Here is a 17,999-nt window from a genome sequence, read left to right on the forward strand (position 1 = left end):
GAGACAGTGGCAACAAAAGACAGATAAAGTTGTGATAATGCTGGTAAAGGCACCATTAATGCTGAACAATATATACATATTTTGACAACTTATACTGCCGTCCAGATGACGTCTTTTTCAGGGGAGGCCTTAATTATTTCAGCAAGACAATGTAAAACCACATTCTACATGTATTACAGTAGCATTGCTCCATATTAAGAGTCTAGGTGCTAAACTGACCTGCCTGCAGTGTCTCCTCAGATCCCAAACGATTACAGAGTGTTGAAAAAAGGAAGAGGTGATGAAACACATCCCAACTTTTTTGGAACATGTTGTTGGCATGAAATTCAAAATGGGCATGTATTTTTCAAAAAGCAATAACATTTCTCAGTTTGAACATTTGATTTGTTGTATTTGTAGTATTTTCCTTTAAAAGACTGCTTTACATGATTTACTCATCATTGCGTTCTGCACAGCGTCCTCTTAAACCTCTTATGGTGTCTACATATTACATTTCTGCCATATTGCCCAGTTGTAGGTTTGGGCTCCAACTTCTGCTATAAAAAATAAAAGCTTAAAAAATTAAAAATCTTGCTGCGATGGGGTTGTTAATCACAGTGCTGATCAGGGACAGAAATTGGCTTTCAACAGCATTTGAGTTTAAAGGTGACAGCCTACACACTGCTGGACAGTTTTAAGCCTGTTATCTGTCTACAGTAAGGACAGGAGTCATGCATTGCTCCCAGCCTAGAGTTTAGCTCTGAAAAAGCAGCCTCACTCTATTGCTACCAGGCCTCAAACACCAGTCTGTCCTCACATGCTGTCGTGCCTTTATGGAAATACTTGCTATTTCAGCATGAAAGTACTTGATTAACAGAAAGACAGGATGTTATTCCTGAAGTTTGCAATCTTTCGCTGAACTGTTGCTTTACATTTAAAATGTCTTTGGTGTGTTACTTGTTGTGCGGGAACAGCAAAAAAAAGGAAAAGTGCTCAGCGGGTTCTGTTCTTTTTCTCCGAGCCGTCAAGTCTGTTCATTAACGACCCAAAGGAACGTTTTACACTAGTTTGTTTGATTAGTAAAGGGCAAAAGATTTTATACTGTTTCACTGTGCTTCCCAGAGGCCTCTTAACTGGTGGTTAGGATCCAGTTCAGTATTTAAAAGACAAAATAAGGTCTTTTAAGAGAAATTTTGTTGTCATGAGGAAAATATGTTGACACTGCTGTTAATTTAAATGTCAGTGTGAATAGGTGTGAATATAGTTATACTGCATTGGTCTAAAGCTTGGTGAGGACCGTGGGTTATGAAGAGATCATGGGTTCTGTATGAAAGATCTGACTCTCACAGATATTTTGGTGTAAAAGCAAGTAGCGCTTTCATGTTCTAAGTAGGGCTGAACAGTTTGAAAGTAACAAGCGCAACATACAATATTTTAATTGCGATTATCCTCCATAAACCAGTCCCCATTCATGTTATGTTTGACTGAAATATCAGAATAATCACTCTTCTGGCTTGAGGCTTGAACACCGAACATAGTTACCAAACAGTTGTGTTTGTGTAGTCTTGTACACAGGTCCATCTACAAGTGATGTAATTAGGTCGAATTTTGGTTAAATCCTTTTGAAAACTTGGTTATAATTAGTATTACAGCTCTTGCACTTTAAAAATGGTTTATGATTTTAAAGCCCTAGTTCTAAGGATCAACTCTGTAGGCCATCAGCTGTGACTGTAATCATTTCCCTTTTTAGCTGTTTTTCCTGCTTGTAACAAGTACTGCAACTTTGGGTTATTGCCCCAACACGTCTCCCTGTAGACGGCAGCTCTTACTTGCGTGCCATAGCAACAGCCTCAGGGAAGTCAACCAAGGTCCACTGTGGTTTTCGCCATTAAAAGAACGACTGACTGGCACGTGGATCATGTTTTCATTCACACCCAGGTACATACAGCCAAGTCCACATATCACTTTGTACCTGAGACCTGGGCATAGCCTCAGGCTGTGTGTCGAGTGGAAACGAAGCACAACAGAAGGTAAGCATACCTGCGTTTCTAAGAGCCCCAAGACATTAGAGGGATTTGATGGATGTCCCCCTCTCCTCGGGATGTTTTTCCCTGCCTTGTATGCATACATTAGCTCAGTTGTACCTCAGTGTGCTAAGAATGAGGCAGACGTCTTGGCACTTTCTCAAGCACTGTGGCTTTGGGATTTTATCCATGTCTTGAGCTTGAAAACTCTGGAGTCTCCTGTTTTATTTTTGCTGACCATCTAAAGTGGATTAATGTGGCCCTTGACTCATAATCCTGAAATAAAACACTTCCCTATTTGTCTAGAAGACAAACGGAATGACACTTTGATATATTTTTTCCACGTTTTAGACATCCGCTGTTATGCATTGATACTCTGCGTATGGAAAACTGATTTTATTTTTCCCTTCACTTTCTGAAATTGGCGTTCAATGTGATTTTAAAGCCTACCATTCACTCTCCAGTCATTTATGGAAACAAAGCTGCAGAAACAACTTTTTTGAATTATTTGTTTTTGATGTAATGAAACCGTGTGTGTGTGTGTGTGTGTGTGTGTGTGTGTGTGTGTGTGTGTGTGTGTTTTTACCATTACTGCATTTGACAGAAGCTCTTATCCAGAACTATTCACATTAGGAATCTTGTCCATGGACTCTTAGTGGCGTAGCATGGTGTGAAATTCAACTCCAGTCTGCTAGGTGGAAGGCAGTAGTAAAGAGTAATTCAAAAAGATTCATTCGATTTCGAAATTATGTAAATCATTACAGAACAATGCAGTAAACTGTAAATGGTTTAAATGAGCATAAAGTTTATTATGTAATTCTATGAGACCTCAATTTGAACCTTCTCCAGCTGTAAAGACATCAACACCACAGTCAAATTCATCCCATACTGGATTGAGCATGTTGGGTGTCGCTGCACTCACGGCTCTTTTAGTGCGTTTTTGGAGATCATCTAGCAACGAATGCTCTGAGCTGTTGGAGCTTCACTGCCCATGAAAATCACACTGCACAGTTATGACGGATTCACTCTTATTGAAGTGGAGAGAACTGCTCAGGGATCTCATCTCCTCTCAGACTGAAGGGAGCCATCTTCTACTGACAGTCAGAAACTCTATAACTCCCTCTTTCATTTGGATTGTGATTGGTTCCTAGACGCCTCACGGAGGTAAAAACATGGCACTTTGAAATTGGACGAATCTTTTTGGATCACCCTGTATTACTCACTACGAGATGTGACAAGACACAAAACACTTGCACAAAAAAAAAAAAGATTTTTCAAAAATTTCATTTTTCTAGCCTTTCCTCTCCCATTCAAATTGAAGTTATAAGGAGTATTTCAGCCTGGCCTCCTTTTTGTATCAAATACAATCCAGCGTCAATCAGAACAGAGGTCATTTATTTATATCAGTCCGAAAGGCACAGTAACAGCTCCTGCTTTATTATAAATAGCGGTTTGGACAATGAATGTAAAAATACATTGTCTTAAGTGGTTTTAGGGTAACATATATGGAATATGGTGCAGGAAATGTTGAAAACTAGGAAAGCAAACTGTGAGCTCGTGAGGTCCATGCATAGCCTGATTCATGGAGTATACTAAACAAAAATGAATCTTAATGATGACAATAGGATGCATTGACACATTCTTTGAAGTCTCACTTTGCTTTGCGAGGACTGTGATGAAACACAACACATTCCTTTTTGGGGCCCGACATCCTATAATGAAGGAATTTGACCTCCCGACACGGGGCAGATTTTAAACGTTTGTGTCATCTCTCTTGTCTGCCTGCTTTGACTTTTTGAACTGCTTTTTTTCCTCCCGAATCCCTGTTGTAATCTGGAATGTGGCACGTACTTCCGGGAAGGAGGCCGGGAGTTATTCTGAAAATGTGTAAACAGTTGTAACACTGTCTGCGCAACGTCTGCTGTCTGTCAAGTCGAGCGGTCCCCCTAATTTGGGGACATGGAGGCTCTCTGGATTGCATTTCAAGTAATGACCCTCACTGGACTGTGCATGCTGAGCGATTTAATGAGCCTATTTAGTCCGCCGTTGGGGTGTGTTTACCCCCCTGGTGGTGGGCCCGAGTCACAGTGCCTCAGAGGCCAACGCCGCCAAAGCTGAAGTTTTGCAGCACGTTGTTTCATTTAATGTTTGTTAAACAAGAAAAAATTAAACACAAAACAGTGCATTCCAGCTACCAGGATGCCTTCCTAGGGAGAATGGAATCATGTGTTTGTCAGGAAGATATGCACATGAGTAATAGACGCTCCTCCTGCCATGGAAATTGAACGCCCCCGAGGAAGTGGCGCTGGAGCCGAGGCCCCTCACACAATCAGCTTCACCATGAGCTCATCAGGACGCTTCTAGTGAGGAAAGATTCACCAGCACGTTTAGGACTGTTCGTTGACTCTGGAGACTTAAGTCCTGTCGTTCCTTCAAAATGTGAAGTGATGAACAGCTGTCTTCTGTTGTCCTGCTGAATGGAGCGCGTTCTTCTGCGATTCTTCATCGGAGCCGCTCTCCTTGTTTTGTCTGTAATTTCTAAAGGCCTAAAATATATGTATTGCAGATTGCACACATGCTTACATCCCTCCAACACAATGCTGGTTATAAATAAACCAAGCACACAAACACTGATGCTTGCAGAGCTGAAGTATGCGGTGCTTGAATTGCTTAGTGACTGCAAGCAAAGCATGACCAAACAGAAAGACAGGGAGCTCACCCATACTGTTATTTCCTGCCCTCTGTCATTGCAGGCTGCTGAAGGGAAACACTGTCACAAGTGCTCCACGCCAAGTTTCTCTGATTCAAAACAAGCCAAAGAGCTCCATTCAACACTTGCTGGCACACAATAACAAAAGAGCCCATGGCATGATGGCTTACATGTCTGTGTGTGTTTGTCTGAGATGCCCAAGTCTCACCGGGTTCCCACCTATCTGTCATCTACTGCGTTTCTAAGGGAACGCTGAGAACCCGATTCTGTTCGAGATGGGCAAAATGTGCAGCCTTATTTCATCTTTGGAATGCCTGCCGTTTTAATGTCATGCAGCCAAACAAATGTGTTTGAGACAGTTCTCATATTTTCCATATCCCCCACAGCTCAACATGGTTTAAGTAATATTGACTTCAAAATAAACCCAAAAAAAGAGCGTTTGGGAGGCCGTTTTTCATTTTTATTTGAAGTTGGTTTTTCCACATTTAACTCTAAATTTGGTCTTGGTCAGTTCCTGGAATGATGCGTCTTGCCCACATCACACACAGACTCTGCCAGTCAAAAATAACAAAAGGCTCCTCCAGCATCTATGCTGACCACAACTACATCCCATTGTTCGCATAGTATTGTCACCTCGACTGTCTTGGATGGAAACCCTAAGCACCCAGTTGTACCATCAAGCTCTGCTATAAGCTAGATGTGTTGATGGTGCCTCACGTACGTCCTTCCTGGGTCTCTAGAATCCCTAGGGTTTGAGTGAAATGCTAACGTACACTAGAAGACTTTGAAAAGACTATTGAAAGACTAAAGTCTGACACCCTCTCACATCTAAAGACATTGTCACAGTTTCTAGTCGCAGACTATGATTTTGCAAAGACTGGGGATCTTGCAGAGTTACTATTTGCAAGATTCTAACTAGACTTTTGAGATCATTTCCCATTATGAACCTGGTGGAAATTCTCTGCTTGTAAAAGCCTTTTCCTTCTACACTTTGTATTGGTACTTTGTAGAGATACATTGGCTGGGAATGCTGAGCCCAGTTCAATGTAGAGTTGTATACTGTTGCAGATCATCACCCAGTGTTTGTAACATAACCTGTAAAATGTGCAGTTACTTTATTTAATATGAAGGTTTATACATAAAACTTGTAGTGATTCTACATTGTTGATTTACGTTTTATGAACTAAACCGTAAAGGACAAAAAAAAAGAGAATCTGGTGTAACAGAAAAGGGGGGCATTGTTGCTTCTTCATCAATGCCATTCTTAGTTCTCTGCATATTTCCTTACATTACTGTTGCACTCAGTGAACTTGAAATATTTTGTTTAAATTTTTAGGTTAATATGATTTTTTTGTTTTTAAGTGAAGCAGATTTGCCTTTGTTTACTGAGATTTCAGGCACTCATGCATTCATCTTGTCCCTCACACACACTCTCTCACTCTCTCCGGTCTATCGCATGTACCCACTGGCTTGCCCTCATGCACCCCTGGCAAGTCACTATTTGCATGAGCCAAGACTTAAAAAAATCACTTGTCTTTTAGTGAAAGGCTGGTATGAGTTGAGGTTTGAGGCTCTTGGTTGGGTCTTGTTATGAACAGCACACATTGCACTGTACAAAACAAAACTTCTGCTCAAACCTTATCAGGTTGATATGCTTAAAAAGATGTGCACTCGTCATTGTTGCCCCACATGCAGTGAATGAAGTGTTTAAAGAAAAGAAGCAAAACAACTTAAAATGCTTGTTTTTTTTTTTGTTTGTTTTTGTTTTGTTTTTGTTTTTTTTTAAGCTAAATTATCTGATGTGCTAGCTAGCACCAAAGCAACTGTTCTAACTTCATGTACCACTGCAGTCTGTTCACCAGACTGAACCCTTTCCATTGAAAAAGGCTCTTTATTTGAAGCAGTATTGAATCTGATGCTTCTGCGAGAGAATGGCATGATACTATCTATGCATGACTGTAGCAAAACCTAGAGGTGCATATACTGTTGGAAACTAATGTTTTATGTTTAAGATGGTCATAATTTAATCAGTTTTTCTTTGGTTTTTTTTTTTTTTTTTCTCTGACTGCAATTTTATGGGTCTTGAGCCTGAGTTCGGATACGAGTCAGCTAAACTTAAGCCCAAGTCAAGTTGCATGTTAGTCGGTATGTCCAACTTGGCAACTCGAGTCTCTATATCTGCTATGTGTGTTCAATTTCGAGTGCCATAGAAAAAAAAAAGCACACATCCAATATGTCTTCAATCCTTTTAGGTGGAGGTGCTTTGGTGACGCCTTTCAGTCCCAATAAATCTGCTTTTAAACACAGTCTCTGTCATGAGTTATGAGGCCATAGATCATATCAGCCCCATTCTTCTGTTGGAAGAATGCACCTGCATTCTGATGTTAATGAACACAGTGTCGCCGTGTTGAACCCCAACTCGTTGAACCTTTTAAATAGCCCTATTTTTGTTCCTGCTTGTGCTGGTTTTAAGCATTCTTTAGTAAGCATTTCTCAGTGGAGTCTTGAGTCTAAACTTAGGTCTGTCTGGTCGCTTTGTAATAACAGGGTCCAGAAAACGTAATGCTGGTCTGGACGTCTGGCCTTTGTGACCCGCCGTGTTTGTAAACGAATGCTTTATGGGCACTCACATGCTGGGTTCTAGTTGTTTGATCATAATATGTAGCTGCTTTGGTGATCTCAAAATAAAGGTTATTTTCGTCAACTCTGACCAGACATCTTCATTACTATCTCAGGCCTATTTTGGTCCCGTTTGTGTTTGTCACTTTACGGCCAGAGCACCTGCTATCGCTGCAGAAGAAAAACAACCCTAAGGTAAAGCTATACATTAGCGGCTGTTGTGTATGGCTCATCCATTGTTTAGAGAGCATGGAGGGGAAACCCTGCCGCTTCCAGCCAGAATCAGAGTTCACTTTCTCCTTCCTGGCCCAGTGCTAGAGAGAGGCAGGGCCTCGTGACTGCCGATGTTGACCATCTCTGTCCAACCTGCAGTATGGAAAGCTTTGTTTTGTCAGGTGAAGAACACAAATGGACAGAAGAAAGCTTGCTGAGTGGAAGGGGTGCAGAAGAGGCTGAGTTAGGCACTCGGCGAGCCACAGGAAGCACCTGTCCCTAATGTGTTATCGCTCTGGTCGCAGGCAGGGGGCTGGTGGGTGACGCAGGCCTTGTATTGTGCCTCGCTTCGGCCCAAGACAAAGGTGTTTACACTCGACTGGTCAAAGCACACTGAACTCTTTAAAGGGATATTTTGTTGTTGTTTAGCTGTTGATAGTTACTAAGCAATGTGCTGCCAGAGGCAGTTGCTGCTGTTTATTTATTTGTTTTTCATAGTAGCCGGTTTATTTTCTCTAGTGCTTTTTGCATATTCAAGGCTGTTAGGTGGTGTATCATTCTCAGCACTACAGTATAACTGACGTGGTGTTGTGTTGGTTTGTGTTGTGCTGGTACGAGTGGATCAGACACAGCAGTGCTGCTGGAATTTTAAAAACACTGTGTCCACTCACTGTCCACCTTATTAGACACTTCCTACCTTGTCAGCCTACCTTGTAGATGTAAAGTCTGAGACGATAGCTCATCTGCTGCTGTGCAGTTTGTCTTGGTCATCCTCTAGTCCTTCATCAGTGGTCACAGGATGCTGCCCACTGGACGCTCTTGGCTGGATATTTTTGGTTGGTGGACTATTCTCAGTCCAGCAGTGACACTGAGATGTTTAAAAGCTCCAGCAGCACTGCTGTGTCTGATCCACTCAGACCAGCGCAACACACAATAACACACCACCACCACGTCAGTGTTACTGCTGTGCTGAGAATAATCCACAACCCAAATATTACGTGCTCTGTGAGGGTCCATGGGGGTCCTGACCACTGAAGAACAGAGTGGAAGGGGGGTAACAAAGTATCAGAGAAATAGATGGACTACAGTCTGTAATTGTAGAACTACAAAGTGCACCTGTATACTAAGTGGAGTACTAGAGCATAGAAACAAGGTGGTCATAATGTTATGCCTAATCGGGGGTGTGTGTGTGTGTGTGTGTGTGTGTGTGTGTGTGTGTTTGTGTGAGAATATATGTATGTACACACTATATTGCCCAAAGTATTGGCTCGTCTACCTTCACACGAAGTTGAGTGACATCCCCTTCTTAATCCATAGGGTTTAATATGATGTCGACCCACCCTTTGCAGCTATAACAGCTTCAACTCTTCTAGGAAGGCTTTGCACAAGGGTTAGGAGTGTGTTTATGGAAATGTTTGACCATCCAGAAGTGCATTTGTGAGGTCCGACACTGATGTTGGACGAGAAGGCCTGGCTTACAGTCTCCGCTCTAATTCATCCCAAAGGTGTTCTATTGGGTTGAGATCAGGACTCTGTGCAGGCCAGTCAAGTTCTTCCACACGAAACTCGCACATCCACGTCTTTATGGACCCCGCTTTGCGCATTGGTGCGCAGTCATGTTGGAACACGAAGGGACCATCCCCAAACTGTTTCCACAAAGTTGGGATAGTGAAATTGTCCAAAATCTCTTGCAGTCTTGGAAACTTTGCAGGCAGTCAAGTACCGTTCTCCTGGCAACCGCCAAACCTAGACTCGCCCATCATTTTGCTAGACGGAGAAGCATGATTTTGGACGTCTGCAGGCCTAGGTGCTTGGTTTTATACACGTGTGGCCATGGAAGTGATTGGAACATCTGAATTCAGTGATTTGGACAGGTGAGTTAATACTTTTGGTAATATAGTGAATGTATGTATGTATGTGTGTGTATATATATCTCCCATGCCCTTTTATGAAGAGCTGCTTTATTTTCCTTTTTTATGAGGCACTGCATTTCCATATTTCACAAATATGCTTCTGTTAAGAACACTGTGGCAGTGTGGAGGTACGGTTAAAAAACCCAGTAAATTTCACAATTAGCTGGAAAAACTACTGAACAGTTACTTTGCTGTCTTTCGCTGTTGGGTTTTTTTTTTTTTTTTTTTTTTTTTAAAAGAGTAGAACCATCTGTACTTTGTATGAACACATGAGGAATTTCCATCAGAACTTCCCTGAGTCTTCCCGCAGATTGGTCCATCTTGATGGGTGTTTTTCCCCGACTTTATTACAGGAACTAGAACTGAAACTAAACTGGCTGCACTGATTGAATGCCCAAAGGAAAGCTGGATATTTGCATGTCCATGTAATTCATATTGAAGTATTTAAGGCTGAGGAGCATTTGCAGAGCTGTCCGTGTGCTTTTAATTTGTCTCATGTTTTTAAAAAAGACACAAGTATTTGCCTCAAGAAATCTCCCCAAAGGTGTGTGCAAGACGAGAGCGAGGCAGACGCAGCTGTATGAGCTACACGTAGGGCTGGCTTAAATAATTGATACATTATGCTAACCCTTCAAATTAGAGATACGGCCTTCCACCCCTTATCTAAATTGCTTGCATGCTTGCAGTATCATCAGCAAGCCAAATTCTGGCCTTGAAAGTCTCCGTTTTTAGTTTTGGTGTCTCCATATTACTCACCCCCAAGGGTGTGTGGAGAATTCGACATCCCTCTTGACCCACTAAAAATATCTATCCTTAAAGTGAACCATGTGTATAAGATTGCATAACCCCGCCAACAGAATATCCCCAGCAGTACTGTGTGCAGAACAATGCCCAACTGAAATGTATATATTTTGTCGTCGGACTGAAAAATGTGGTTAACATCGGTTTCCTGTCTGAGCGCCACAACATGGATCTACTTTGTTTAGAGTGTACATAGGACCTGTTTGCTCTTACTATGATACAGTGCAGCCATGCAGGAGAGCAGTTTTTTTCCCTTCTTTAGTTTTGACCCTGAAGATGTTCTCAGGAAGTGTTTTTACTCAGGGAGTTTGCCACGCTTCCTCCAGCTCCACACACTTGCGCCTATGAATAGAGCCTCCATCTTGGCTAGGCTGAAGACTTCCTATCTCGGACCTGCTGCTGTGCCTGGAGCTTGCTGACCCCAATGTCTGGAGCTCAGCATAAGACGTGATAGAAAATCTACTGTGTTGGCCAGAGACCCCAGCACTGCTCAGGCCTTTTGCAACACCCCCTTCCTCCTCTTTCATTTATGTCATTGTCTTGCCTTCCTGAGATACACTGTTGTTGCCATTCCAGACTAGGCTATTTTTATTGTGTGTGTGTGTGTGTGTGTGTGTGTGTGTGTGTGTGTTTTGTGTTTTTTTAAATAAATATCTGTATCTGTGACTGTCTACCCAAAATGTCCTTCTCTCCAAGTAGGGCTTTTTTTTGTTTTTTTAATTCATTCAACTCTGTTACCTTTGAGCCCAATTTCTAAATGACACTTTTAAATTACAAACCAAACGTGGGTGTGGCTTAAATTAGAAATGAGTATGAGGTGTTATATCTAATGACAGCAGTGGACTGCGTACTAATAAAGAAATGCTGAGGTTGACCGTATGCATACGGAATGTAATTTGGGCAGCCAATCAGCAGTTCAGATTCAGCGATAAGCATGCTTATTGGCTCTCGAACACTAATAAGACTGTCTGGGTATTGAAATTTGTTTTTGAATGACATGGAATTTTCTGACATCTTGAAGTAGGGCCTGACTAAATATGGTTGATAATGGCTATTATGCAACAGTTAGTTGCGGCCATGCAAGCTGGTGGATTGAGAACAAACTGTCACTCCGCTGAGACGCTGTAATAACTTTGACAGCTGTAGGAGACAAGACTCAAGCCGTTTGAACGTTTTTACTTCTTACTTTGCTGCAGACAGAAAATGGATACAGTTAAGATCACATTTGACTGACAGCCGATTTGGTCCAACTCTGAAGATGAGACGACACTAAATTCCCCATCTGTCATCACCACTGAGCAGCTTTTCAGTCGGCAGCTATGACAGAAGAACAGCTAAACAACCTGGAATCAGCTAGAAATGAACCCAATACCATTCGCCAAACGAAACGGACTGTAAATGCTTTACAGACTCCCTGGAACAAAACAACACTAATGCTGATCTGGGAAAAAAAAAGACAAAACTGAGCTGAACTTGATATTGTGGCTGTTTAATGGCTCAGTCTGATTTGGTCAGACTCTGAAGATCAGACAACATGTTTTGTGAATGGTGTTGGGTTCATTTCTGGCTGATTCCAGGTTGTTTAGCTGTTCTTCTGTCACAGCTGCCGAAAAAAGCTGCTCAGTGGTGATGACAGTTTGGGAATTTAGTGTAAGGAGCTGGAGAACGAACTGCTGGCTGTGCAGCAAGTGGGCGGAGCTCGTTACTTTGACGTAGCAACAAACTGCTTGTTAAGGAGCTATAATTTGGAGGAAGGAACTGAACATTAAACCATATTAAACGCCACTTTCACGGCCCAGTTTATTCATTTCTTACTGTATTTATTTAACTGTTGTTTTAAAGCAATAGAACACTCGAGGAGTGTGTTATCACAAATAGAATCACAGCTGTGATGAACTACGGAGACCAAATCACAGCCGTGATGTTATTTTGCAATAACACACTCCCTCTCAGGTTCTATTGCTTAAATCACAACAGCACCACTGTTTATTAATACCAGTATTTAGTTTGAGCCTCATTCAATGTCATTCATTCAGTATAACTTTTAATTATTTTGCCTTTTTCATTTGCCTAGCGCACAAGACTTTGAAATTAAATGAATGAATGCTGAGAACAATGATGAATAGAAACCAAAACCGCAAAGTGTTCTGGGTAGCTCCGCCCCCAGTGGTATAATATTGAAATGATATGAGTTTCTGCTGTTACTTGAGCATAAGGACTGTGGTAATTGAGATCTGGCAGTCATGTCAGTTTAACTATGCCACTGGTGTGTAATAGTAAAATATCACTATAAAATTAGATCAGCTGATATACTCAAAATGTGTTGGGCCCTAGTACTGAAAAGGGCTGAATTTGATGAGAGCCCTTCCAGTAAAATTACCGTAAGCCTTTGAAACTGAACTGTGCACAAATTTCTCATTTAATTCATGGAAAGACTTGGTCATCTTTTGTTCTCCATTCTTCTTTTTGTACAAACCATTGCATTCCTGGTAATGTTTTTTTTTTTTCTTTTTTTTTTTAAATAATGTGAACAAAAAAGGAAAAAGTTATACCTTTTGAGAGGAAATGAGGAAATGAGAGAAATTGTGGTGCGGAGGAGTTATTCTCAGCACACAGCCCACACTTGTCTGCTTTTGCGGTTCGTACACATCAGCGATGTTCTCTTTGTCCTCTAGACGGGACAATGATCTCACGCCATTTATGGTAGTCGTTAAACGGAATGGCACGACCAGAGTAATAGAATACGGCAGATGGGGGGTCTAATTTGGTTGTCCTGTTCTCTAAGCTTGCTCTGATGCACTGATTCTTAGCAGGTCAAACTGCAGATCTGGTGTCTCTTTTGTGGAGCTGGGGGTGTGCCACTTGCTGCCCACATGACGAGGAACTCTCACCGACAAGGCAGAGATGTTGCCAAGTCTATTGACATCACAAACACTGGAACACTTCAAGTGCCGTTGTCACTTGACTGAGAGCTAATTTGAGCGCAGGGTCTGTCCTCTGCCTGTGATGTGATGTGGCTGCTTCTGAGTGTGTGTGTGTGTGTTTCTGTATTTATATATATAATATTTATGAGAGAGAGAGAGAGAGAGAGAGACTGCTAGAGGTTAGATACACTGTTATGAGCATTCTTTTTCTGTTCACCCTGTACTTTGTACAGAGGTCAGTCGTGAGCATACAGTAGTGGTGGTCTCTTATCAGGGATTTGTTTTTAATGTCACCTCTCCTCCCTGCTCTTTCTCCGAGTGCCTCCTTACCCATCAGGGCTGCAGGACCTCCCTATCCAGGCTTTCATGCAGAATAGTTTCTCATTGCTATACTTTGTGTTGGTCAGGTGTTTTGATTACTTCAAGACCTCCAGTCTTTTACAGGCTAATGCAGTTAAACATACTGAAAAGTGAATAGTTCGGTGTGAATTACATATTACGACTTCAGCTCTGATGGAGGCAGGTCGTGTGGTCGTACTTCATTGTTGGCTGTCCGTTTGGATCAGTCAAGCTCCTGCTTCTGGCTGTGAGAAGCATCCCTCTCTAAGAGCTGCCTAGAGTCCACCAGAGATGCTGCTGTCCCTACAGACTTCTCAAATGGGCCTAGCCTTCAAGCTCAAGCGGACCTTTTAAACAACACTGCTCTAATGTGCATCAGGCATGTCAGAAAATCTACAGTCACGGTTTTCATCTGGACGTGAATTAAACCCAAGCACGAGCGAGTGCACATAAACTGCTTCTTCTGTGATTGGTTGAGTCCAGGCCAGAACTCCGGCATTCCTCCTTGGAACTTCTGGCCTTTGAAATCATAACAGTTCAGAGAAGGGGCTGTTGATGTGGTCGTAGCCAAACACACTCCATCCGCCACTTCAGGCCTATTGTGTACTCAGGTAGACAACATCAGAGTTTATCTGTTTTCCGCTGGAAATTTATGACATACTTTACATATTTTCATATTTTTCCGTACTTTTCCTGGCACCTGTACCGAGCTGGTGACGGGGGGAGCATCACGATCTTCCCCCTCTGCCTTCCAGTGTTACAGATTTCCTGCCTGCTATTGTGTCTGTTGCTGGACAGTGACATCCTGGTTCAAGCTCTTGGGTCGTTCCGCCACTCTTTCGCTTTCTCTTCTTTTCTTTCTATTTCCCCTCTATCCCTCTCCTCCTCTGAGCACACTGTTAAAGTGTTCCTAAGTAATGAAAATAACTGTAATGGCATGCTTTTTGTCATTCCAGGGTCACTAAATAACTTCATATCTCTCTTCCACTGTTTCTGCATCATCTATCCTGCTCTTCCTGTGCCTCATGTTTTTCCTACTAGGCTGTTGTTTGCAGTATAAACACTGCACTGATGCCAGGCCACAGTGGATGCTGGCACTAACCCTTGCACATTTAGCTTTCTCGCTGCCTGGCCTCCCAGGCTTACTCTCTCCTCTCCAATCTGTCACTCTGCAGGACATGCCTTTTATCAGCTACAGTATCCTGCTCCACTGCTCATGAACTCTTTTGTGGTTCCAAATCTCTCAGTAGGCTTGGAGAAGTCTGTGATGTAGTAGCTCTTCTTAGTCATTCTTTTTAAAAATGTAATTTCACCTCAAAATGCAGGCACTAGCTCAGGTTGCTTGACGGACTCTGCTCGCATGACTCAGATGGACCTAAGAGCATGTTTGAGCAGCAAGGAAAGCGGATTAGTGCCATTTCCTGCTCTCTGATGAGAGGATGTAGTAGCTGGAGGAGGATATCCTGCCCATTTCTCCACAATAATAAACACATTACCACCTTTTACGCTTATGAGTTACCAGCACCCCAGCACCGTGGGCCCATCCTCACAAAACTCCCTTTTCACATCTCTTTCCAGTAATGATCACAAATAATAAGCAACACAACAGAAATTGCTCCGCCCATGAACTCAAATTAAATCTGATGGTCTCATCCAAGCAGTTTTTACCTGTCCAGTTGTGTTAGCGCCAGGAAGGATGTATAATGTGCTAGCCTTCACCCTTCACCATTGGTAGCATTAAGTAATTGGCAAAAGACCAAGCCAGTCCGTGGAAGTGGCAAAGAAAACACAAAAACTAGTTATTAGTATCTAAGCAATACGTAAATGGTAAATAGTAAATGGTTTAAATGAGCGTAGAGTTTATGTAATTTTATAAGTGTTCAGTATGAACTTCCTAAAACGTACGGACATTAACACCATAGTCAAATTCATCCCATACTGGATTGAGCATGTCTGGTGTTGCTGCACTCACAGCTCTTTCAGTGCGATTTCGGAGATCATCCAATGCTGTGGAACCAACGACGAACACTCTGAGCTGTTGGAGCTTCACTGCCCATGAAAATCACCCTGCACAGTTATGACAGATTCACTTGAAGTGGAGAACGCAGAACGCTTTCTGCTCAGGGGTCTCTTCTCCTCTCAGACTGAAGGGAGAAATCTTCCAGTAACAATCAGGAACTATAACCCCCTCTTTCAGTTGTATTGTGAATGGTTTCTAGGCGCCTTACAGTCCTAAAAATATAATGCTTTTGAAATCGGATGAATCTGAATCACCCTGTATAGTTGCATGTTTCTGTCAGCCAGATAACCCAGCAAAAAATTACTAATAATCTCACTGTTTCCATCTCCTCTTCAAATGTTTGGGATGTTGGGTATCTGATTTATACCTCACCTGCCTGAATGTTCTCTTGTACTCTTTACTTCTCTTTAGATGTTTCGTTTTCTACTTTTGTGTTTTTGTGTGGGTTCTAGGTATATGTAATGTTTATGTTCATTCTTTTCTTTCCCCAGTTCTGTCAGCCAGGAGGATGGAGGCTGTCTCGTGAGAGGAAACCACCGACGTTCTTCACAGTGGTGCTGACGGACATCGACTCGGACAGACACTACTGCTCTTGCCTGACCTTCTACGAGGCCGAGGTCAACTTGCAGGTGAGATTGCTTGGTGCTGTCATTACCATGTTGTCAACAGTCTTTATTAACATGACTTATACACAACACTGAATGAAACGTCTTAAAGTTTCTGTTTTCCATAGTCTTAAGGTTCGCAGTGCAGGTCCATGAGATGAGATTTCTCCAAAGAGTCTTATAGTTCTTCATAACGCTGATCCATGAGGTGCTACTTCACCAGAAAGAGTCTTAGTCTCAGGATCCCTCGTAATGCTAGAGCATGAGATAGGTAATTAAACGGATCAGTTGTGTTAAGTAACCCTAGATCTTATTGCCTGATGTTTTGAAGACTGCAAACTGGTCTGTCTGGGGTCTGTCAGATGTCATTGTGTGCAGCTGTTTATCTGTTCTGTTGGGCAAATCCTTCACTGTTTATTTGGCTTAATATTCAGTGTTTTTCATGCATTGAAATTTATTTATTTTTCTCCTCTTAGGAACAAATTTTTATTTAGCAACTCATGTCACGTGCATGATGGGTTCCAGAAACTCTTGAGGGCTTTAGAAAGAAAACACTGAGATTCCAAGAACAGTCACGGTAAAAGTGAACTGGAAATGAAACTTTTCAGCTTGACTGGTAACATCTGAGGTGTCAGTGACTGCCGCCATAGACTGCTGAAGTTGTTTTAAAACAGATCACAGTAAACAAAAGGCTAACTATAAAGATACTCATGGCGTTACTGTTAATGGTGCTCATTATGCCATGTGTTTTTCATGTTTTCCTACATCCTGACAGTACACATCTGCTTGGAATGTTAGCCCAGCATCAGGATTCAACATTTTGCTTAATTGGAGGAGCTCAGGACATAATTGTTTTGACAAAGACACGCATTGCGATGACGTGAATCATTTCAGTCGACTCCTATCTGTTTAACCGCTCAGAGAGGTTAGTGAATTTACGTCTTATTCGTAAATGTCTGTTTACCTCAGGCGTCAGTCTGCATGCCAGCATGAGGAGTTATTGTGGACTTCTTGTTGCTTCAAAGCTCCAGCTCAAATAAGAGGCTGAACTTACACATGCCAACACAAATAGGTGTAATGTGAGGGCCACTGTGCATTCGTGGCCTGGCTTTTTTTTTTTTTTTTTTTAAAGTTTATGCAACAGCTTGGCAGGAGTGAAGAAGAGAAGCATGTCAAGTTGCGATAACCCCCAGCTGTCGGCTGGCGCAGCTTCCCTTTGTGACTTCTTGCAGGAGTTGTCCTCCTGTCCTCTTCTTTCAAAGAGATCCTTTAATCCTCCTCATTTAGGCCTTGTCCTCCAATGCCGAGCTCCGCAGGCGACTAGTGATGAAGGCCACCCGGATGTTTGCAGCTGTTGTATTTTTGCACACATTAGGACCAAAGAATTACTCTTTATTAACAGACGTTCCCAACGGCCCTCCTCAACCTCCCGCAAGCTCTTTTCATTCTGCTTGTGCTTTGGCTGTGCTGTTTGTTTTTTCATATTAATGTTCTTCAGATCATCAGTTTATATTGTCTAATGACTGGAAAACAGAATTGCGGGATTGAAGCACATTTATTGCAAATTGCAAAAAAAATTTGTCCCCCCATCAATATGGTCTCACCCTTCACATGTGACTGTGAGGACGAGCTCTTCTGTGGTGCTTGGATTTCTAGATTTTTGCTTTAAAAAACAGTATTGATAAATAGATGCTTAAGGACGGTGTAATTGTTAAAATAACATTGTTTTATTTTAAAATATAAATAAATTGTAACCTTAGCATGTTTTCTAAGTGTAATATATCTGTAAACGCCCGGGACACAAAAATGGATGTTTCTGTAGGATGACCCAAAGAGCAACAGGCATTTTCAA

General features: G+C 42.0%; 1 protein-coding gene across 2 annotated transcripts in view; it reads left to right on the forward strand.

Annotated features, from left to right (window-relative positions):
• The window catches only part of sbf2 (SET binding factor 2), a 144,655-nt gene that overhangs the window by 39,749 nt on the left and 86,907 nt on the right, over nucleotides 1–17,999 (forward strand). For both annotated transcript variants that reach the window (XM_017707285.2, XM_017707286.2), the window contains exon 3: nucleotides 16,034–16,171. In XM_017707285.2, the coding sequence (XP_017562774.2) occupies nucleotides 16,034–16,171 (138 nt within the window). The remainder of the gene's footprint in view (nucleotides 1–16,033; nucleotides 16,172–17,999) is intronic.

This window comes from Pygocentrus nattereri, chromosome 15 (assembly GCF_015220715.1).
Source record: "Pygocentrus nattereri isolate fPygNat1 chromosome 15, fPygNat1.pri, whole genome shotgun sequence".
In the NCBI taxonomy this organism is placed as follows: Eukaryota; Metazoa; Chordata; class Actinopteri; order Characiformes; family Serrasalmidae; genus Pygocentrus; species Pygocentrus nattereri.